Source organism: Sphaerodactylus townsendi, linkage group LG04, assembly GCF_021028975.2.
Source record: "Sphaerodactylus townsendi isolate TG3544 linkage group LG04, MPM_Stown_v2.3, whole genome shotgun sequence".
NCBI lineage: Eukaryota > Metazoa > Chordata > Lepidosauria > Squamata > Sphaerodactylidae > Sphaerodactylus > Sphaerodactylus townsendi.
In genome coordinates, this window is record NC_059428.1 from 77,043,131 (window position 1) to 77,065,404 (window position 22,274).

Consider the following 22,274-nt stretch of genomic DNA (forward strand, 5'->3'; position numbering starts at 1 on the left):
GATTGTAACACTCATTTGGGGGATAAAGTTATGCATTTGAGAATAAATGCAGAAAAAATCCCCAGAATTTGCCAAGACAGCCATTAGTAGGGAACAAAGGTGGTGGGAAAGGGGAGCACTTATATGGTCCCCCTCCTGCACCTTTTTTGCTGCACTTGCTCTATCAGATGTTTCCTTTCCCTCAGTTGATGGGTTATGAGACAAGTTTACCTATCAAGATGGGGATGGCAGTTGACAGACAGTCTGCTGCAGAGGGAAAGTGACATAGATGAAAGGGTTAATATTCACCCCATTTGTTCCTGTCTAACTGCCCAGCACGACATAGATTAGGTTCGAAATATTAGGTTAGATTGAGGACAAAATTTCCACTTGTGCTAGAGCTTTTGAATAAGAGGAAACATGAGAAAAAGGCTACAGTAGCCACTTGCTATATCTTTAGTCCCATTTGCGTTTCTGCTTATGCAAGATCTTGTGCAACCATTTTCTGGGAGGAAATTCCTATGTGTTGCACAACATGTTGCACAAGCAGAACAACTCTAATTCCTTTTTTATTTCTGCTTCTGGATCCAATCCCCTGCAAGCCCTCCAAAGCCAGGCCGAGCCCAGCTCTGAATACAGACTCTGCCTCTGAAGTATACAGGACTTTTGGAGGTGGAACCAGCAGTATAAAGCTGGACCAGACCATGCTGAGCCCTCAGTTAAATGTTTGGCGGAGCACACAGTCTAAAGCTGGACTTGGACAGGTGGAATCCTCACTGGAATGTGGGCTCAACCTGGCCTTGTCAGCACTGAACAGTGCATGCTGTCTCCCAAATCCATGTGGACTTCGGAGGTAGTGCACAGAGCTCAGTTCTCAATTTGACAAGGCTGTAGGTGAGGGAGGGAGAGGGGTTTTCTGTTTTGTAAGGCAATGGGTAGAATGCCCCCCCATGTTGAAAAATTAGTCGTTTTTGTGAGCTGAATTTTGGAGGGTAAAAAACCACACACACCCCAAAGTATTTTGGTCACACACACACACACACACAGACACACACACACACACACACACACAGACACACACACACACGGTTTCAGGTTTATCAAATACCCCCCCATAATATCTACACACTGGGGATATGCAGTCTGTGCAATGCACTGATTCACATGAAAAGGTGACTGCACATATCATGCACATTGCAGCAAATGTGGGCTCTTAGTTAATGTGGAAGTCTGAATAGGTTTATGGTGTAATAGAAAATCCATGATACATGGATAAGTTCTCTGTTTATAGAATATATTCTGCCAATTATTTTCTGTATTTTCCTGTAATTCACTCAAACTTTCTAGTATGTCTGAGATCATTGTAGGATAACTTGTTTTGCGATTACAGGTTGACTTCACTCACTCAGTTTGAAACCTCTTTTTTTTTAGTAAAAGCCAAGGAAAATATGCTTCTTTTGTGACAGAACTTACAACTTTCTGCTTATTGCACATGCATTTTTAAAAACATTCCAGAGAACTTGAATTGTTAGCATTTTACATTTATCATCATACTCATCTTCAGAAAATATTAGTAGTAGGTGATTTCAGGGTTGGGATAGAATGGAATCACAGTCTGTCAAATTACCGAATTCATTCAGTTTGAGGCATTTTGCTATAATGCAGTAAAGAGGATGAAGCTTATTAAAATACTTCATGTTCTGCGAGTAAGCACAGTTTTGCTAAGCTGTTTGTTTAAAAAGTGAAGTTTGAAAGCTTCTTCATTTTATTGGGAACCTGTTTGTGGGACTACAAGTTTGTACATCTCCAACCAGAGGTTTAGACTGACTAAACAAATAAAGGGATTCCTAAGGGCTTTGGGTAGGTTAAGGTATGTATCTGCAGGGAGACAGTTTACAGCATTTGTATCAGGCCTCTTTCTACTACTGTTTTTATTACTAAATTTTGCACAGTAATCCCTTACTGTGATTACTGTGATTACAGTAATGGCTTTTTACCAATTGGCCTGGATGGATTAAAGCTAAAGTTTTCCCTTATGGTGTATAGCACAGTTGATCTGAACATTAAGTTTCTTGTTTTCTCTACTGCATCTATTGTGAGCAAAATTTATTTTTATTTTCAAATGCCACAGAACTCAGTCTTGAAAAAGTTAGCCATCAATATGTTCAACTGGAATAATAGGATTTAAGAGTTTGACAGTGCCATCCTAAGTGGATGTCTGTGGGCTTAGAAGAGTGTAACTTGCTTAGGATGGCATTGTAATTGTTACAAAACATATCAACTTTAATTCAGGTGTGCTTAATTTCTTCCAGGTACCATCATTATCTAAGATTTTCAGGTTACCTTGGTGTCCTAATTTATTATGTAAAATATATGTCAAGAATTTTGTTCGGCAAAAACATTTGTTAGTACATTATTGTCTGCCAGAATCACAGAATTATTTATTTCATAATAAGTGTATCTTATAGAAAAATTTTCTGGTAATTTTAAGGTATCCAAAGATCTTCCTGAGAAACAAAAGGAAATAGAATATCTGCTAAATAACTTGGTCCAGTTTGAACAACAATTAAGTCAACTTAAACTGTGGCTTTCCCCTGTCAAAGATCGATTGGAACTTTACAACAAAGAGGGCCAACCTGAAGCATTTGACATTAAGGTAATTATTTTCAAAATTATTTTAAATATTGTAATTACTATGCACAATTGATCCGTGAATGGGTTCTTTATAAGGGAATAGTATTGTAAAAGGGAGAGGAATGTCTTTCATTTCCACTTTTTAAAATATAATCGTTTCCTGTTATTCTTTTTTAAATGAGTGATTTCTCTTCTTAGAGAAATTAGGGTACTCTTTTGTAACTTCAGCCCTTTTCAAGCTGTTTTATATTTCACACCGCTGCTCTTGGAAGAGAACAGAAAGGTTTGAGAAGACACTGTCTACCTCTGACTATCTGCACAGTAAAAATTTTAAATTTCCCAAAATCTCCCTTCCTGACTTTCCTGTCTTTGAAATGCTCTTTTGTTCAAAATGTAATTGAGTTGAAACAGAGACCGAAGTCCTAAAAAGAGGGAACAAAACAGATTTCTGGATTTCAGGGAGAAACAGAGGAATTAAGAATTTCAGGGGAAAAGGGAAGTAAGAGAATTTCTCTTAGTGATGCTGTATGACAGCAACTGTTAGAATTATCATTCATGTATTCCCCAGGGGAGAGGGAAGAACTCCTTTCTATTCTGGGAAAGCCAATAGAAGGATAAGACTTATGCCAGAGGGAAATGAGATGAGATGCCTCCCAAAGATCCTTTCAGACCCCATATGTAACAATGTAAGCTGCTTTCTTGCCTCTTACAGTTCCCTCTATTCCAGTTATTAATCTCAGTAAGTGCAGCTGTTGAAAGTCCTTGACATATTTCCTCTTCCATTCTGTTTTCAACCCTGCTCATTCATTCAGTCAACAAGGAATTTCAATGTCACTATGGCCAAATCTTGACATTCACAACAATGTAGTAAGGAGAGTAGCTCAACTGAGTCCACTCAACCACTTTTGCTTTCCTTAAAGCTCCTTGGACTAGATTTCTCAAAATACACATGCCAACTAGCAAGATTAGCACAGACAGCAAGTTCTTGTAGGAAGTATTCCTTTTTAATATATATGTCTTGATTAATTTCTTCTGCTAATGCTGGTGAGTGTTCTGACCTAAATAGCTCCAGGCTAGCTTGATCTCTTTAGATCTCAAAAGCTCAGCAGAATCAGCCCTGGTTAGTATTTAGATGAGCAACCTCCATGGAATACCAGAGTTGTGACATGGATGCAGGCAATCACAAACCACCTGCAAATGTCTCTTGCTGTGAAAACCTTACAGGATCACCAAATGTCAGCAATGACTTGACTGCACCAACACCAAAAAAAAATTCTGGTAAATCTGTCATGTAAAAGTGCTCCTAAGCATGTTTCTGATTTGAAAGCAAAAGTGGTTTTGCATGCACTATTTACACACAAGCATTTGCATGCATTATCCCATAGGCTTGGATCCTAACCTCTTTTTTTCACTCATACAAGAGGAGAAGAGCCATTTTCAGTTATTCCTCCTTTTCACTTCAGCTCTTCACGGATTTGCTACTACTCTTGGAAGTCCATTAACCATTAGGCGCTCAGAATACTGCAGTTGGGAGAGATCGGTGTGAAAATTGTCATTTATATATCGATGCTGCAAGGGATGCCAGCCACTGTGTTTTGCAAAAACACATTTGTTGTGCTCTAAACCACATGGTGGCAATACAGTCATACAGCACTGGAAGTGTAAGCTATAAATTTATACAGACTTCCATGGGATTAAGTACTATATAGTTCTATATGACTTTTGAAAATATAAACTTGGGACAAAAATTGTTTTCCTGTGTTAATTTGTAATAAAAATGTGTGGGAAACAATGTGATCAAAACAATATGGCCAATGTAATCTTGCTAATAATATACAGAAGGAGCTGATGTAATAATTTATACTTATACATATATTTTAGGAAAATTGTGGCTGACATAGATCTCAACTGAGATGGTTGGATCATTGAAAATTGTTTGTGGTTAATTAAATCATTTTGAGAGATACAGATCTAAAATAAGCAGTATTTCTTATCCTGTGTATATACAGAATAGCTATCTCACTGTGTGTCCATTATGTGTATGTCAACAGTGAATGATGCTTTCGGTGTTTATAATTATTTTTGCTCCATACTAATTTCTATTTCTACTTGGTCAAAGACAAAAGTAATAAAATGAAGATGTTTATATGTTATAGAGATGAATGTCAAGGGATGTGTTTATCATGTCAATATGTTAATTACGAAATACATACTATTTATCACATGTAATTGACAGAAGATTTTATTTACAGAAAAAGATGAATGAGTATAAATGAAATTGTCTAATACAGTATGTTTTAAAATGAAAACGAATTACTTCACTCTCCTGTATCTGGCTGATCAGAAGAAAAAAATAACTGTTTTCAAATATACCAGGTAAAACTCAAAAACGGGGGTGTAGTTTGGTGTGCATGTGCGACACCTCCCACCGAAACATCTGTGTGACGTACAGCAGCCGTTGGACAAAGCCGCCTGCCCGCCACCCGAGGAAGCCATGAGCAGATGGCCCAAAGGGGGAAACACCCTGCCTGCTGCCAGAAGAACCTCTTCCTCACAGCGGCTTGTCTCCATGAGGTACAGCAAGCATGGGAGAAGGCCAGACAGCCGGCCCCAGAGGAACACACGACTGCAGGGGCGCCAGGAGGCAGCAAGCCAGCCGCCGCCGGGACACTGGGAGGAACAGCCAATTGAGCCCAGTCCCGCCCCCGAGCAGACTGGAGCCAGCGGGGGCCCGAAACACCATACAGGTCATGTGTCCCCTGCCCTGTTCCTCTCACTGGCCCATCTGTGCATGGTCAAGTTGCCCGTGAAGAGCGCCAGGCACCCACCACCAGAGGAAAGCGCCAGCGGAGGGCCAGAAGGAGGAAGCTGCCCTTTGGCCCACTCTCAGCCACAGCAATGCATGGCTGGGTACAACAGTATACTATATAAGTTCTGATTACATGCTGTTATTCAGTGTGTGAGAAAGTTACTGGTTCACTGAAGTGAGGAGCAAAACTTCCTAAAAAGGGGCAAGGAGTTCATGACTCCCTTAGAAGTATATTTTCTAAAAAGTTCCTTAGAAGTATATTTTCTAAAAAGTCATTTGTCACTACAAATATGAATATATTTTCAAGATTTGGGGAGTGGGACTTATCTCTAGATCATCAAAGAGGGATAAACAAACCCAGTGAATTATTGTTGGTTACTTGTTCCACTTTATTCCAAATACCTCTGATCCAAACATTTCCCTCAAAGCATATCTGACAGAAGATTTCAACTTTTAAAAATAAATGCAGGTATATGCAGGTTAGATTTGCAAAGGATATACAGTCTTAAGATAATTCTATAATCCAATGAAAGATTTATGATGATCATATTTTAAGATTATTCCTTATTACGTGGTTATTCTTGTAGCTGAAATTTCTGTTTTCCTATGTATTATGTGAACTTAGATATGTCAGTTTTTAAATAAGTTACATTGACAGTTTAACCCTGAAGGGATGCTGAAGATTCAGAGGAGGCAGTGTGACCCAGGTGCCAGTGTAACTGTCCTTTATACTGGAGTAAGGGGCATTTACATGGGTGGACAGACAGTTAGGCTGGTGCCAGAGAACCTTGTTTCAGCACAATGCATGGGTCCCAATTCTCCTTTGGGGCTAGCTTTAGTTGGCTTCCTAGGCCCTTTCAGCCTGGGAATGCCCTATTTGCCAGAATGGACTTATGCCCGCTAAGTCAGTGGTGCAGCTCATTGTGTTGCATAGGCCTCTTTCATGGGGGAAAGGGCAGTGGCATTGTCAGCTTCCTGGCCCTGTGCAACAAATCTCTTAGGAGGCAGTGAGGCTCTGCTGTGCCTTTGCCATAGCTGCAGTACAATTCCCCCCCCCCCCCCGCCCCATCAGGATTGCAATGCCTGCTGGCCTCTTGTGGAATATTAAAATTTTTAAAAGAAATTGGATCAAGCTGGAAAGATGACTGAAGGAAAAAGTAAACATTTTCTAAATGCTGGGAGCAAGATATTTCTAATTCACTTAATTATGCTAAAAATGTACAATGTAATTTATAAAGTTAAAATATGAAAGATAAATACAAAAGGCAAAAGTTGTTGGAATAACAAGGATAATTTTACTATTCTTGTAGAAAAATGACAGTCTGAAAAATGAAGAATGTCAGGCAAATATCAAGGGCAATTGTTTATTGACAATAGAAAACTGAAAAATGAAACAGCCCTCTGCAAATATTTAGAATGACATTGAATTGGGCTCACAAAAAGCAGAACCCTTCTTTTCAAATATCTGACAATGAAATGATTTGGTTGAGTTCAAGAATACCATTTTTGTACAGGTTTGTGTGCTGTCAAACTTTGCTGTATATTTTTGTCTGCGTCAAACTTATAACAACTTATATTAAATACAAAGTAAAGGCAGGATCATAAAATATTGCACAGTATAAAGGAAACATTTGAACAAAATTGCTAACGTTGGTTCAAACGGCAGAAATAACTGCAGAAAATATACCTTTTTCAGCAGTGCACAACAAACCACTGCAATGCAATGTATCTTTTTTTTTTCTTTCTCTGAAAAAAAATCACAAACGTACTTTATCTGTCAAGGCTACTACAGTTGTATCCTTTCCCTTTGCTATTAAACTACTATAGGAAAAGCCCAACATACCTTTTAAAGTAAATCTTCCTAACATCAATGGGATTTACTTATGTGACTGAAATGTTGGAGAAAGAGCGCTATAGATTAAAGATTTATGTTTTCAATAGTGGACTAGAAGCTATTGCTTATCAGTGACTGGGCTAAGATCATCCGGTTGACTTTCAAAAATATTTATTTTTGGAGTCCCATCAGCAGCTACTTGCTAGAATATGCTAAACATAAATATAAAAGAATAACCAATGAAACTACCAATTCAGAGTTTGTATTTCTATTTCTGTAATACTTGAATCATGAGATTAAATCAAATAAATACAACAGTTTTACTAATAGCCTGATTGTGCAATCCCAAGCAGAATTACAATATTTAAGCCCACTGCCTGAAAAGGATTTAGAAATATATAATTGTTTAGGATTGGACCATATAAAATGTGGAAAAATTAAGGTAAAGAGTTGTGAAGTAGTTAAGTAATACACAGATGATCAAGAATAAAATAAGAGGAAGATAAGATAAAAATTGGTTGGGTCTACAGAAGTTTCAGAGTCATGAAGTATTTGTTATGTTTGTTGTGATTATTAGAATAATCCTTCATGCCATTAACATTCAATTCTTTCGTTGCCAGCCATAGTAAAAGAAATAGTACAATATTTGATGTCTCAGACCTCAGACAGGTCCGGCTGGCTAGTACTAGGGCCAGGGCTTTCTCGGCCCCCACCTGGTGGAACGAGCTCGCATTCGAGATCAGGGCCCTGCGGGACATTGGGGAGTTCGACAGAACCTGTAAGATCAAGCTCTTCTGCCAGGCTTTTAGATCTTGCCAGCCGGCCTGATTGGAACATTGTGATCTCCCATGGGTGTCTTTTAAGGGTTTTATTGCCATCTGTTTATCTTATTGCTTTTTTTGTTGCAAGTTTTAGCTATTGCGACTGAATGTTTACACTTTTTAATCTGAATTATGTTGTTCGCCGCTCTGAGCCCTATTGGGAAGAGTGGGATATAAATTTAAATATAAATTTAAAAATAAATAAATGAATAAATAAAATTTATTTTTGTAGGTCTCATGGTCAAATTTGATAGAACAGTGATGGCAAACCTATAGCACGGGTGCCAAAGGTGGCACTTGGAGCCTTCTCTGTGGGCACGCACATATAGAGTTCGTCATGTGGGGGTGGAAAATCACCCCCCCCCCCACACACACACACCCATCTAGACTGGCCTGGGCCACTGAGCATGACGTGTGTGCACAGCGGTGAGCAGGGAGGACTCGGCTGGTGGGCCTGGTGCCTGTGCTCTGGGTGGCTGCTGCCTGGGGGGGGGGGCACAGAGGGAGCAGAGATGCTAGAGAGGCACAGAGCAGTGCGCATGGAACTTGCTGGATCCTACAGCAGGCTGGCCCCTGCTCGAGCAGGTGGGGCGGAGGAAGAGAGAGCCAACTGTTTTTTTCTAAACTAAAACCTCTGCATTCAGGTTAAATTGCCGGGTTGGCACTTCGCAATAAATAAGTGGGGTTTGGGTTGCAATTTGGGCACTCAGTTTCAAAAAGGTTCACCATCACTGTGATAGGATAAAAATGCTGCACAGTTGAAAGTCAAACCTGGCTCATAAAATCAATTAAATTATGTTCTTATGGTTATTAAAAATATAAATATTTCTGTGTTATAATTATGTTTAACGGGAAAATCGTCTTGGTGTTCAATTTTTGAACAAATTTTTAAAAATTGCACTAAAGTTGATAGTTTGTTATTTTGTAATCTGTTGTGCTTCGTAATCTGCTGTTTTGCAGCAATCTGGTTCCAACATTTCTGGGTAAACATAAAATCATAATTTGAACAAAACTAAATAATTTAACTAAAGCTAATACTATATATCTAAGGCATTTTCCCCATGGCCAATATATCCTGGGATAAGAAAGTGAACCATCCCGGTTTAGCCATGATTTCCACATGACTTCTGGGTCTCACTCGGGCCCATCCCATGAGATTTGCCTTATCCCACGGCTTTCAAAAAACAATAAAATTGGCAGTTCTTCTGAAAAAGCCCGCGCCAATCAGGTCCCATGCAAATACCGCAAGAGACGGACCGGTTTATTTTTCTGGCTTCGCCACCTGCTCTCCCCGCCCCTTAGCTGCAGCCAATCAGAACTTCAAACTACATAAACTGTGTAAATGACGTAAACGTAAACATTCATGTGGAAAATGAAAATAAATTGGGAGCTCGTGCATAATTCACTGGAGTTTTTCCTCCTGACCTGAACACACTGGTGGGCAGCTGTGCAAAGGAAGAAACCAGGATAAAAACACCCTGGGATATATGATCCCAGGTCTATCCCAGAATATTTTGTCTGTGGGGAAAATGCCTAAGACTTTCCCTAAACACAGATATGGGTGTCAGGCAAATCTCAGGGGAGAGAATATTCTATAAATCTATTGTCACCTCTGAAAAACCTTTGCCACAGTCCCTACCAACTTCACTTCTACAGCAGAGTTACCTGAATTGAGTCTCTCCTGAAGAGTTCAGTGACTAGCAATGTTAATATAGGTGGATATTTTTAATACACATAGATAGATGTTGAGATGATCTTGCATGATATATCGATGTGTTGTTCTGATTAATTCTATCCATGATTATGCATAGTATCTCCCTATGTTCAGTTACAAGTGTGTACAGCAGCCTATAATTTTTTGTAGCTTTAGTATTGGTTGCTGGGAAGTCGTTCTGTCTATTTTTGTCTGTAGAGATAACTGACTAACCCTTATTTGTGAATTGTCCTCACAGTTGCTCCCTAGAAAAGTTAATGTCTAGAGTTTGAGATAATTTTCTATGTTTTACACTTGTACCAATTTTACACGTTTGGTGATATGGACAATCCACATACTGTCTAGCTCTCTAAAAGTGTCGTGAAGATTGCTTCATATTAAAAAGATGCTACTAAACAACACTAAGTTGATTATTTTTGTACCACTAATTGAGGGACATTTTTATTCTCTTAACACATAACAAATGTAAGCCAAAGTAGCATAAAATTAAATTACTTCCACTAAAATGGAATTCTTCAATCTCAATCATTTTTGATGTTAAAGTGCTGTTGCGAAGTCATGTAAAGACTCCCTTTAGCTCTAAACATATGTTTGCAAGGTCAGCTATTGTATTTATAGAAGTTTTTTTAAAAAAAATGTTTGTTCATTATTGTAAGAATTTTTGCTATGTTCTGAAACAACAGTTCTGGCTATATATCACTATATTCTTTAAATTACTTGGGTTTCATGCTACCCTTATTTTATTTTAATACTCTCCTTCTTTCCCTCAATGCTGTTTTGCCAAATTCATCCTATTACTACTCCAAAGAAGAAACTAATCTACAGGGTGTATACAGCTTCCCAGGGAGCTCTTAGATTTAGAGTTTTTATTGCTCATAGTAGACCTAATCTACTCTGTATATTTTTATTTTTCAGGACATTGAAACAGCTGTGAAAGCTAAACAACCGGATGTGGAAGGGATTTTGTCTAAAGGGCATCATTTGTACAAGGAAAAACCAGTCACTCAACCAGTAACGGTAATGAAGGAACCTTAGTAATATCCATTAGTACATAATAGGTTATGCTTCCCCTGTTGTACACTTGCCCTTGATGTGATCTATCTAAAATCTATGCAAGAACATGGAGTTTTTCTGTGATATTAAAGGGACATTGAATGTTATACTTTCAGCTGGAGCTCTATCCATGGCTTGCAACTGAGCATATCTGACTTTGGTATTCTTCCTTCTGAAAATATCTTGTCTGCAACAAGATCCACAGTTTTGTAATATGGCCAGTGAAGACATGTGTACAAACAGAATATAAAGGAAGTAAGAAGGGGACTGGTATAGCTTCCATATTATGATGCCCTTATGTTCTTGGGGGATAATTGTGAAAGAAGTTTTCCCTTTCCCATTTTATGTGTGTGTAAAGTACTATCAAGTTAAATTAACACCACAATGGTGTTCTACTGAGTCAATTAGTCAAAACCGGCCCCATGTTGCTTTGTATCCATGTGGATCTCTGGTCCATGAAATTAAAAAAAAGGCTGCTTGCACATCGCACACAGCCCACTGCATTCTCATTGGATGGGAGGCTCCATGTCACTACCAGCAGCGGGAAAAATTAATCCAGATTCACTCCCCAGTTTCCCCACTGCTCCAGATTGTGCACACATTTTTAAAAAGGTCTACTTCCATGCAGGTTCTAAAATAACACGTGTGGTGGGTAGAGTGCCAGAAATGGGATGAATGCTTGTTCGGTGCTGGTGAAGTGGGAAGTTTTGCAGGAAACCTGGAGATTTGGCGTGATGAGCATGCATGTAATCCTCAGTGGGGAATCAACCAGAGGTGGTTTGCCACTGACTTTTGCTGCATAGCTACCCTGGTATTCCTTGCGGCCTGCCATCCAGATACTAACCAGGACCAACCCTACTTGGCTTCTGAGTTCTGATGAGATTGGCCTAGCTAGCCTGGGCCCTCTTGGTCAACCTCTCCCACTTATTAGCGTGTATTAAAATAATCCAGGCTTTTTTTATAATGGTTATGGCATGTGCGTTCATTTTTGCGAGGAGGGACATAGTGCTTTGACTGAGGCATAAGAGGCAGGACTATAAAAGAAGAAATGATTTGTTTTACACCCTTGGTAGCATTTAACTCTTGCATTTTAGACAGCTGTTAGTTGAATGGTACTAATGTTTTCTTTCTCAGATAAATAAAGCACTTATATACAAATTATCCAAATCACTTCAGAGTTTAGAGCCATCTCCAACTCTGACTGACAGCTGCTTCGGTTAAACCCATATGACAGAACCATCTTCAAATGTTAATCAAATCTGCCAGACTGTCCAGTTATAGTAATACTGGGATAAATAATCTATTTCTTCTTGCAGATAAACTCCCTACCAATTGAGATCACTTTTCTGTAGCAATCTCAGTGGTCTTGACAGCTCGCAGTTTTTTACCCCCTTCCCCCTTAACATTCCAACATTCTTTCCCTCCTGATTGGTTGTTACCCAAGGTTCTGCCTGTTAAAAGCTTGATGACAGGGGTTTGGTGCTTTCCAAACAAAATAATGAGATTTCATTTCATATACAGACATAAGGAAGTATTATGACTGGATAGTACATTATACTGTTCTTTCTGTTATGTATGCAGAACATTGTTTCAATAAATACAGATGTTTTAAGACATCTGCACTGGTGTACTCTTGCCAGTGACATAATTACTGTCCCCTTTAGATGTATTAGAAATGCTTGTAGTGCAGTATGATAGAGTTTTAAACAGTTATAGCTTGATGGGAGGCAATAATTCATAAGCATCCTATGTCATGTAAAATAAAAAAATATGTTAATGGATTTTAAAAAAATTAGACATTCATATCATATTGTGTTATATTTTAATTACACACTGCTGTTTGTTTAATTACCACCCTGTGAAGCTAATTTCTGCTTCAGTGGCTGTTGCAGAGACAGCAATGTAACAGTGCGCACATGATGTTCTTCAAGTGGAATTATTTACTTGATGCTTGAAATTTACACATTCAGATCGCTTAGGGGGTTTATGAGTGCATTGTTTATCATGTACTTTCTTTTTCTGTGCAAATTATCTTTTCCTGGCATATTTTAAATGGGAAGGACTATTTTAATTTACAAAAGTCCAGTGGTCTGGATCCAATCATTCCCTTTATTTATGTGAGGATTCTTTGGTTGGAGAAAGACTCCTTCCACTAAGAACTCTGTGCCAATGAAACTATTGATACAACCTGTACACCGAAGAGACTGTATGAATGAATATTCACATTTTAATATGATTTGCATGCATCCAGTCAGAGCACTATAAGCTAATCATTCTAACTATGAAACAGGATTGAGTCAGCAGGAATGACACTTTTATGAAAAGTTTCTCATGGTGCTTCAAGGTTTGTTCTGAAAGTAATAAAACTGTTTGTCCATTCAGAGTGAAAGTAGGGCTGATTCAGAAAGTGTTGTCTTCATCCTTAGTTGGCTTCATGCATCATTACACAGCCAGATCTAATAACTATACAGTGTCAGGAAGTCATTGCACTCATAATGTGATCCCAGTTGACTGAGATTACTTTTCTCAGGAAAGAAATGTAATTTGAAACCATGGTATTGAAATGGAAGCAAATCAAGGAAACAATAGCAGTGGGAAAGATTCTGAGCAAGGTGAACAAGGTGGAATAGGAAATTGTTTAAATGAAAAATGAAATAATCTCTGAGTGGTAGTGGAAAGTGCCATCAAGCCACAGCTGATTTGTGGTGATCCTGTAGGTCGGGTTTTCAAGACAAGAGACATTCAGAGGTAGTTTTTCATTGCTTCTCAGAATAGTCCTGCTGTTACATCCAATACCTCTCTGGAGGTTTTTAAACAGAGGCGGGATAGCTATCTGTCAGGAGTGCTTTGATTATATGTTCCTGCATTGCAGGGGGTTAGACTTGATGGCCCTTCCAACTCTATGATTCTGTGTGTGTGTGTGTGTGTGTGTGTGTGTGTGTGTGTGTGTGTGTGTGTGTGTGTGTGTGTGTGTGTGTGTGTGTGTGTGTGTGTGTGTGTGTGTGTGTGTGTGTGTGTGTGTTATTAGTATGTGTTTGGGGTGAAGGCAGTGCAGGTCTCTTTGCTGGGCCCCAAAATAATCTGAAGCTGTCCTTGTCTGGAACAAATATTAGCCTTTGGAGTGTTAAATTTCCACTACAAAATTTCCAGTACTTTAATTCTTTAGAACAGGGGTCTTCAAACTATGGCCCTCCAGATGTTCATAGACTACAACTCCCATGAGCCCTACCACTTGGCCATGGTGGCAGGGGCTGATGGGAATTGTAGTCCATGAACATCTGGAGGGCCATATAAGACCCCTGCTTTAGAAGAAGATACTATTTGCACTTATGATGGTATAGTTAAAGCTGCCATTGATCCCAAACCAGGTGTTTTCAAACTCAAGTGATCCTGCACTTCTCTGCATTTTCCTTACAGACAGAAATAGTACATTCTCCGTGCATGTGTTTTTGGCATTTCCTACAATTAAAGTATGCTTGTAATATGAGACAAGTGGGAATCCACCAGGACTTGCAGGAGACATCTCATTTTCCATTCCTCCCACTATTTCCTGTTTCCCTTTCCTGAAAGCCTCCATAGCTCTGCCATTTTCCTGTTTCTTTTTTTCCTTTTTTTACCCAACAGTCAACCAACATTTATCTGTCCCTTTGTCTTCACGTTTCCCTCTTCTCCTCTACCTGAGAAAATTATGGTCCAGTTGTGTGGTGGTGGCCACTCAGTCCAGCTCACTTCAATGATAGGGAACCCTCAAGGACTTATAAAGGGCATATCACATTCCCCTGTACCCCCCTTCCCACATTATTTCCAACCCCCCCAGCAACCCCAATATCTTCTCCTTCTCCCTACCTCATTAGCCATCTCAGCCATTTACCAACTGATCTTTTCTGTCTCTCCCATCCTCAGCTATATTTATATTTTAATATTGATTTACTTCATGTACACCCCATCTTTCTTCACCATGAGGACCAAAGCAGTTTTCCTCTCTTCCTTTTTTCTCTTTGCAATAACTTTGAGGTAGGTTAAGCTGAAAGTATGTGACTCACTTCAATCACCCAGTGAGCTTTCACTGCCAGTGGTTTCAAACCTGAGTTTCCCAGATCCTACACTGAAGCTTTAACTGCTTCAGTACACTGGCTCTCACAGCACAGCTGCAGCTGCTGTTGAAGAGTAGCAAACAGCCAATTTTAGATTGTGACTAATGCATGCCATGCAAGTTAAGTGATATCAAATCACCCAGTGGAAGTGACAAAGGGAGGGGGAACTGCACACTGCCCTGCAGCAGTGGCGTAGTGGCTAAGAGCAGTGGCTAAGAGCAGGTGCACTCTGATCCGGGTTTGATTCCCAGCTCTGCCGCTTGAGTTGTGGAGGCTTATCTGGGGAATTCAGATTAGCCTGTACACTCCCACACACACCAGTTGGGTGACCTTGGGCTAGTAACAGCTTTTTGGAGCTCTCTCAGCCCCACCCACCTCACAGGGTGTTTGTTGTGAGCGGGGAAGGGCAAGGAGATTGTAAGCACCTTTAAGTCTCCTACAGGAGAGAAAGGGGGGATATAAATCCAAACTCTTTCTTTTTCTGCTTCCTGCCGCTAAAACGCCCCTCAATGCCCACTCAACACCCCCTCTCCTCCCCCGCATGTGACTGCAATGGCGGCGCATGGGGCGAACCACCCCAGATGTCCTCATTGCCACTATGCCTCTGCCCAGTGGTTGTTGCCCCTGAGAATTTTCTCTCAAATGCCAAAACAGTCATGGAGAGAACCCTGCCCTTTTTTGCCTTTTGCTCCCAGAAACCAAGTCGCATATTGTGGTTGCCTAGTAATGGCTACTGAAGGAATCCATTTGCTAAAGCTACATCTGCTCCTTTTATCATTTTGCAACCTTTTAAAAACCTGAATGTATTGATGTTAAGATTTCAGATTTTTCTGCAAACATGAGGCATTTTTCAGGTTTGTGGGAAGATCTATCTTGCAAATTCACAGCTGCAGCCATCAGATTTAAGTATCCTCAAATTTGAACTGCAAGAAACTTGCGTGGTGAGGGAATCACATTTCTTTGCTTCCTCTTCTCATCCCGTATCCCTTTTGTCACTCATGTTCTCTCTCTATTTCTGCTCCACTCCTTTTGTTACTCTTCCCCCTCATTTGTTTTTCCACTCTTCACTGTCATTCCCCACTCTGTTCTCTGAGCTGTTCCCATGGTTCAGCATGCTCCTCTTCTCCCTTCCCTCCTCAAATGTTGCTGCCTCAGCAACACAGATAGGGATTGGTTAGGAAGCAATGACTCCCAGGTGAGACAGTTTCACCTGCAGGGAGAAGGATGAGGAGGGTGGCAACAGCTGGTTGGCCTGGCAGAGAACTTCCCTCCACACAAATACTAAGGAAGACAGAAAATGTACCAGTAGATTCTGCTCAGCCTCCCTGATGGACAAGAGATGGTTCTAGGGTCAGCTAGATTTCCTGATCTTTAAATTTGTGCAGCAGCAGCAGCAGCAAGCCTTTATTGGCATAGATCCTTAAGTGGATTCTCAGATATCTTGTAGGAGGTGAAGGGAATGTGTCATGTTGACCCAGGTAAGGGTGTTGGAGGAGGAAAGAGTGCTCACTGTTGGTTTGTGGGCAAACTGGTGGAAAGAAATGCATGGGGACTGAGATCAAGCTGTTTCTCCATTCCAGGCAGTCCTGTGAATTCACCTCTTTGCTTCTTCCATAACTGATTGAAGCCAGTCAGTTTGGGCAGCAGGTTAAAAAGCTTAGCGACATCACTGTCCCTTCCCAGGTGCATGAACAGAAGCAACAGCAGCATAATTGAACATGAGAAGATGACCAAGGGCATTCAAGCCAAGGAGAAAGCACTACCGGTAGTGTCCAACACAGCTAGCCCAAAGAAGGCTTAAACCAGTAGTTCTCAACCTTCCTAATGCCGCGACCCTTTAATACAGTCATGTTGTGGTGACCCCCAACCCTAACATTTATCCATTTTACAGATGGAGAACACTGATGCAGAGAGTCTTAGGGGACCCCTGTGAAAGGGTCATTCGACCCCAGGTTGAGAACCAGTGGCTTAAACCCACAGCTAGCATCAGTCTGTGTTCCAAGGGCTTTGTCAGCTCTCACCTATTGGTCTTTGAGGTGTAGTTGCAACTGTCTAGCTTGGATGCCTCCATAACATTTTTGGCAACAGGAGGCAGCCGAAGCTCCCTTTTCCTCACTCACCTATCTGCCCCCATCACTGTAGCCTGAGTGGCAGTTTCAACAGCATTGAGGGCATTGAAGCTTTGCTTGGCCAGGTGACTCCCAGTGGACATTCAGTACTCATGGGAGCTTATAAACTCCAACCACTGGTCCCAGCACAGCTCCCCACTACTGCTGGGCATGGCCTGCACTGCTGGGATGAGCATGATTCCTGACCTGTGCTGGCAGTCCCAGTGCCATTCCCAGTCAATGTCACAAGGTACACCATGTATCCTGGTTTACACTGCAGGTCCCAGCATGGTTTCCTACCTCAAGAATGAGGCCCAGCTACCAACAGAGAAGGTAGGTGTAATGACTGTGCATGCACAAATAATGCTCTTATTTTGGGAGGGATTTAAACCCTCTCCCCCTGTAATTTTTTTTTTTACAGTTTTCAGATTTTTTCTGCAAACTTAGGTGTTCCTGCAGTTTGGAGAAAAATCTCCTAACTTTCAAAGTGGGCCTGATGCACAGGCTTCAATATCTACAAATCTTCCCATAGTTGAGAAATGGATATATAGATAATGATTATTGATAGATGGTTACTCCCTCTCATTATTATTCATTTCTGCTATGAAAAGAAACCAACAAAGTAAAGTACCTGGGCAGCATTAGAATAGTGTATGTAGAGCTTCTGTTTAAACAGTTAACAAAACAACCCAGCTTCATTACAGTTATTACAACACATATTTGACAAATCTTTCTTTCTCAATAAATCAGTTTTGATATGATAAAAAGAGAAAAGGCATAATATTAACTCACGTACAAGACAAAAATGTTTTATCTTGTTGACACAAAGTTTTTTTCCTGAAGACAAACAAACAAGATGGCAGTTACAGTCTGCCAGCTATCATTTACTCAAGTAAATTTTGTAAATGGAAAGCTGTGTGTGTGTGTGTGTGTGTGTGTGTGTGTGTGTGTGTGTGTGTGTGTGTGTGTGTGTGTGTGTGTGTGTGTGTGTGTGTGTGTGTGTGTAAGCTATACGTAGTCACACAATTTCGCTGTATATTTTCCTGGGTACTTTTTGACTTCCCCCCACTAAGTTGGAAATACAGAAATACAGTTGCTGCTGGAATTCATGTCAATATACCAACGGTTTCCCCTCCCCCCCTAGTTTTGTTAAAGACTTAGGCTCATTCCGCACATGCAGAATAATGCACTTTCAAACTGCTTTCAGTGCTCTTTGAAGCTGTGCGGAATATCAAAATCCACTTGCAAACAGTTGTGAAAGTGGTTTGAAAATGCATTATTTTGCGTGTGCGGAAGGGGCCTTAGTATCTTCCATGGCAGCACTAAGCTCTCTCAAATTGTTTCAGATCCCACACATTCAGCAGTCCATAGCCTTGATTTGATCTTTGGTGTGGAGGTAGATGTGGATATGATCACAATTGATAGAGTGGCCAGATCGTTTTGCCCTGAAAGCTTGTTTGGATTTTTGAATGATGGATCTGGTTGGTTCCAGAATGCTCTGCGGGATATGATGTGACTTATTTATTTATTTTTATTTTATTTATTTCTCAGTCTTATAGACCGCCCAACCCCCGAAGGGCTCTGGGCGGTGAACAACATAAAATAACAGTTACATAATAGACTGTAAATAATTTAAGTTAAAATGCAGCAATTAAGAACGACTAATAACAGCAATGCCCGCAACAATCCCTGTTAAACTCTCCCAGAAGGGGAGAAAAAGAGTGGGCCCATAGATGGTAATGGGCCCAAAATGTAGGAGGAGGCGGGGGCACTTATGTCAGCGGCTGGACACTCCAAAGGCCGGGTGGAACAACTCTGTCTTGCAGGCCCTGAGGAACTCACCAAGATCCCGCAGGGCCCGGACAGCTGGAGGAAGAGTGTTCCACCAGGCAGGGGCCAGGGCTGTAAAAGTCCTGGCCCGCGTGGAGGCCAGCCGCATCATTGAGGGGCCAGGGACTACCAGCAAATTGGCCTCCGCTGAAAGTAGAGGCCTAGTAGGGACATATGGGTCATTTGACAGCCGTCTTTCTGAATCCATTGGCATGACCACTCCCTGATATCTTCTTTGCCCCCAGTCCAAACTCACTCCATGGTATAATTCAGTGCAGAAACATCAGGGTGAATATAAAATCCTGCAACATGCAAAGGACAGAAGAAGCCTAGGTTTATCTGATCTGAAATTATATTTTGCTGCTTGTTGTGACTGAAAGAATGTTGAAAAACAGAAGGCTGCTGGACTAGAGGGTTATAATTTGAGATATGGATGGCATGCTTATCTGTGGTATGATAAAGTTAAGGTAAATAAGGATTTTTTTAAAATAATCATTACATTAGGCATGCCATTCTGAGAATCTGGGATAAATTTAAATCTAGAATATGTCAAAAAACACCAGTGTAGCTTGCACCACAAGAAGCAATGTTTAGACAACAAATGATATACGAGAACAGGTGGATTTTTCATGAGGGGAATGTAAACAGAAATTGAAAGAACAGTTGGGAGGAGCAACTGGTGGCCTTCAGTCTGCCTATGCTAGATGGCAAGGCTTTACATCTAGCCTTGTACATCAAGAGCCTGGGGGTCACTTTAGACTCGGCCCTTTCATTCAAGTCTCATGTCAACAGGACTACCCAAGTAGCTTTTTATCATCTGCAGCAGGCATGGCAGTTGGCTCCGTATCTCTCCTGTTCTGATCTGGCCACAGTAATCCATGCAACGGTCACCTCCAGATTGGACTATTGTAACTCGCTCTATGCTGGTCTACCTTTGTCTGTGATCCAGAAATTGAAGCTCATGCAGCATGTGGCAGCCAGGCTTCTTACTGGGGCATCATATAGGGACTGGATTACTCTGGTCCTGTATCATCTCCGCTGGCTGCCAATTGAGTATCAGATCATGTTCAAAGTTTTGGTAATGACCTTTAAGGTTGTGAGCGGTCTTGGACCTGCATACCTAAAGGACCGCCTTTCCCCAAATTGCCCCTTAAGATTCCTCTGCTTGTTGGAGGAAAATTTGCTTGTGGTCCCTTGCTCTAAAGATGCTTGGCTGGTCACTAGGAGGGCCAGGACCTTTATGACCCTCACCCCCTACCTGGTGGAACAGGCTCCCCAGGAAGATCAGGGCCCTGCAGGACTTTAACTGTTTCCGCAGGACTTGTAAAACAGAACTGTTCCACCAGGCTTTTACATCTGGCCAACAGGTCTGTATCTAACTAAATTACATTGTTAGCGGCTTCCAGGGAACATATAAGGGGCTAGGTTGTCGCCATCTTTTGTAACTGTTGTTTTGTTGTTTTATGCTGTTTATGCTTTCATTACCGTTGTGCCTTCACCACCCTGAGTCCTGTGGGAAAGGGCAGGTTATAAATTGAAAGATAAAATAAAAAAAGTAAAAATAACAAAAAACAATAATTGTCATTGGTTATTCTATGTAGAATTATTAGAAAGAGTGAAAACAAACAAAATACTTCATGGTTTTGACTAGGATAAATCTGCATTTAAACAGGATTTATATAAAAATGATGACCGTGTTATAGCTGAAATGTTGAGATTTGAAACAGAAAAGAAAGAGTGAAAGAATGTATGACAAAATTGGCCATGGACTATGGGTATAATATTCATATGAGAAAATATGGCAACAATGGGAGAATATGTTGTTCTAGCTTTTACATTCTAGCCTTAAAGAGGAATGTGACAGACTGCACAGGTAAATAAGATTTAAAAGTGTAGCTGGAAACAAAGTGTAGCGCCCCCCCCCACCCCAAAAAAAGAAAATAAAAATCTTCATAGGAGAAGGATAGCACTCTGAGTAAGCTCACTAACTCTGATTGGTGGAGCAATCAGCTAACTATGAGATGAAGGAGGTATATTTCTTTGAGAGAAAAGATTGAAGAGGTTTAATTTGGATCCTGGCTAGTGAACTTCAAGTCCCTTAGCTGTATGTGTGAAAAATCAACTCTGAGAAAATTTCAGCCAGAGAGTGAATCTGACCTGAAATATATTGTGTGTCAGCATTTGCTGTATGCAGAGATATAAATAGAACTGGAAGTTTACTTGGTGGAATGGAAGAGAGATTTTCCACAGTGATCATAAATAAAAATCGAGGGGAATATATCTTCTGGGAGATAGAAAAAGAATTCCTAAGCTAGTTAGAAAGAGAATCATACTCAAAGGAAGATTCTCTGTCTGGTGTATTAATGTTCTGCTTAAGTTATCTCATGACGGAAATTTCTGTAGAGTGGGTGTCTAACAGTGGAGAGACTATATGTACTGAATGAAAGGTATTACTATAAAAACCCAGAAACTTTGTTAAACACCTCAGTAATTTGAAACAAATTTGTAGCATCATAGGAAAAGAACCTCTTTTATAACATCTAAGAAACTGAGGTATCAAAAAGGTCTTCAAAATCTCTAAGCTTGTAATAGAAACTGAAGATCATATATGGTTTACTCCTGCCTGATTTTCATCTGTTGAAATGTCTCCTAATTCTATTTTATGTTCCATAAATCTTTGTTTTCATATGTTGAACTTGGCTCAGTTCACCAGTGTCTTAAAAAAAAGGGGGGATGTCTTTTAAATAAAAAATCTCTTGCCCTTTCATGAATTCCTAGGGCTGAGCAGATAAGCCACTGAAATACCTGCTATAGTTTGGGACAATATTAGAACTTAAGCTAAAAACCTGCATATGCTACCGGTATCCCATGTCCCCAGACGCATGCCATTCTGTCATATGGTGGGGTGCCGGGCGGTGGCTAGGTCCCTGTGCACAGCCTCCCCCACAGCTCCTGGTGGCTTCCCCCGTACCAGGGTGCTGCCTGCCTGTCAAGTTGTTTGCTGCAGCTGCAGGCCAACTACTGCTGTGACAGCCGCCTGCTGCTGAGCCCTGCACTCGGCATCCCTGCAGGCCAGCTCCTGCCCTTCCCAGGCCCTGGGGAGGTCAGGAGCCAACCTGCAGGGAGGCTGGGGGTGGGACTCAATGGTGGGCGGCTGCAGCACCCGCCCAAGGCACCTGCTTGGGCCGCCCCCAAGCCCCGGCTGCTGCCCTACCCAGGTTGTGTTGCCTTCCTGGGCTGGCCGCTGCCGAGCCCTGCCCCCCAGCATTACTGCAGGCCAACTTCTGCCCTCCCCAGGCCCTGGGGATGGCAGGAGCCGGCCTGCAAGGAGGCTGGGGTGGGGTTTGGGGGAGGCAACCCAGGCTGCTGCAGCACCCATCTGAGCCCTGACCCCCCCA

General features: G+C 41.1%; 1 protein-coding gene across 3 annotated transcripts in view; it reads left to right on the top strand.

The window, feature by feature from the left end:
* The window catches only part of DMD (dystrophin), a 1,175,169-nt gene that overhangs the window by 759,404 nt on the left and 393,491 nt on the right, over window positions 1–22,274 (top strand). For all 3 annotated transcript variants that reach the window (XM_048495459.1, XM_048495460.1, XM_048495467.1), the window contains 2 exons: window positions 2,471–2,635; window positions 10,707–10,808. In XM_048495459.1, coding sequence (XP_048351416.1) covers window positions 2,471–2,635; window positions 10,707–10,808 — 267 coding nt within the window. The remainder of the gene's footprint in view (window positions 1–2,470; window positions 2,636–10,706; window positions 10,809–22,274) is intronic.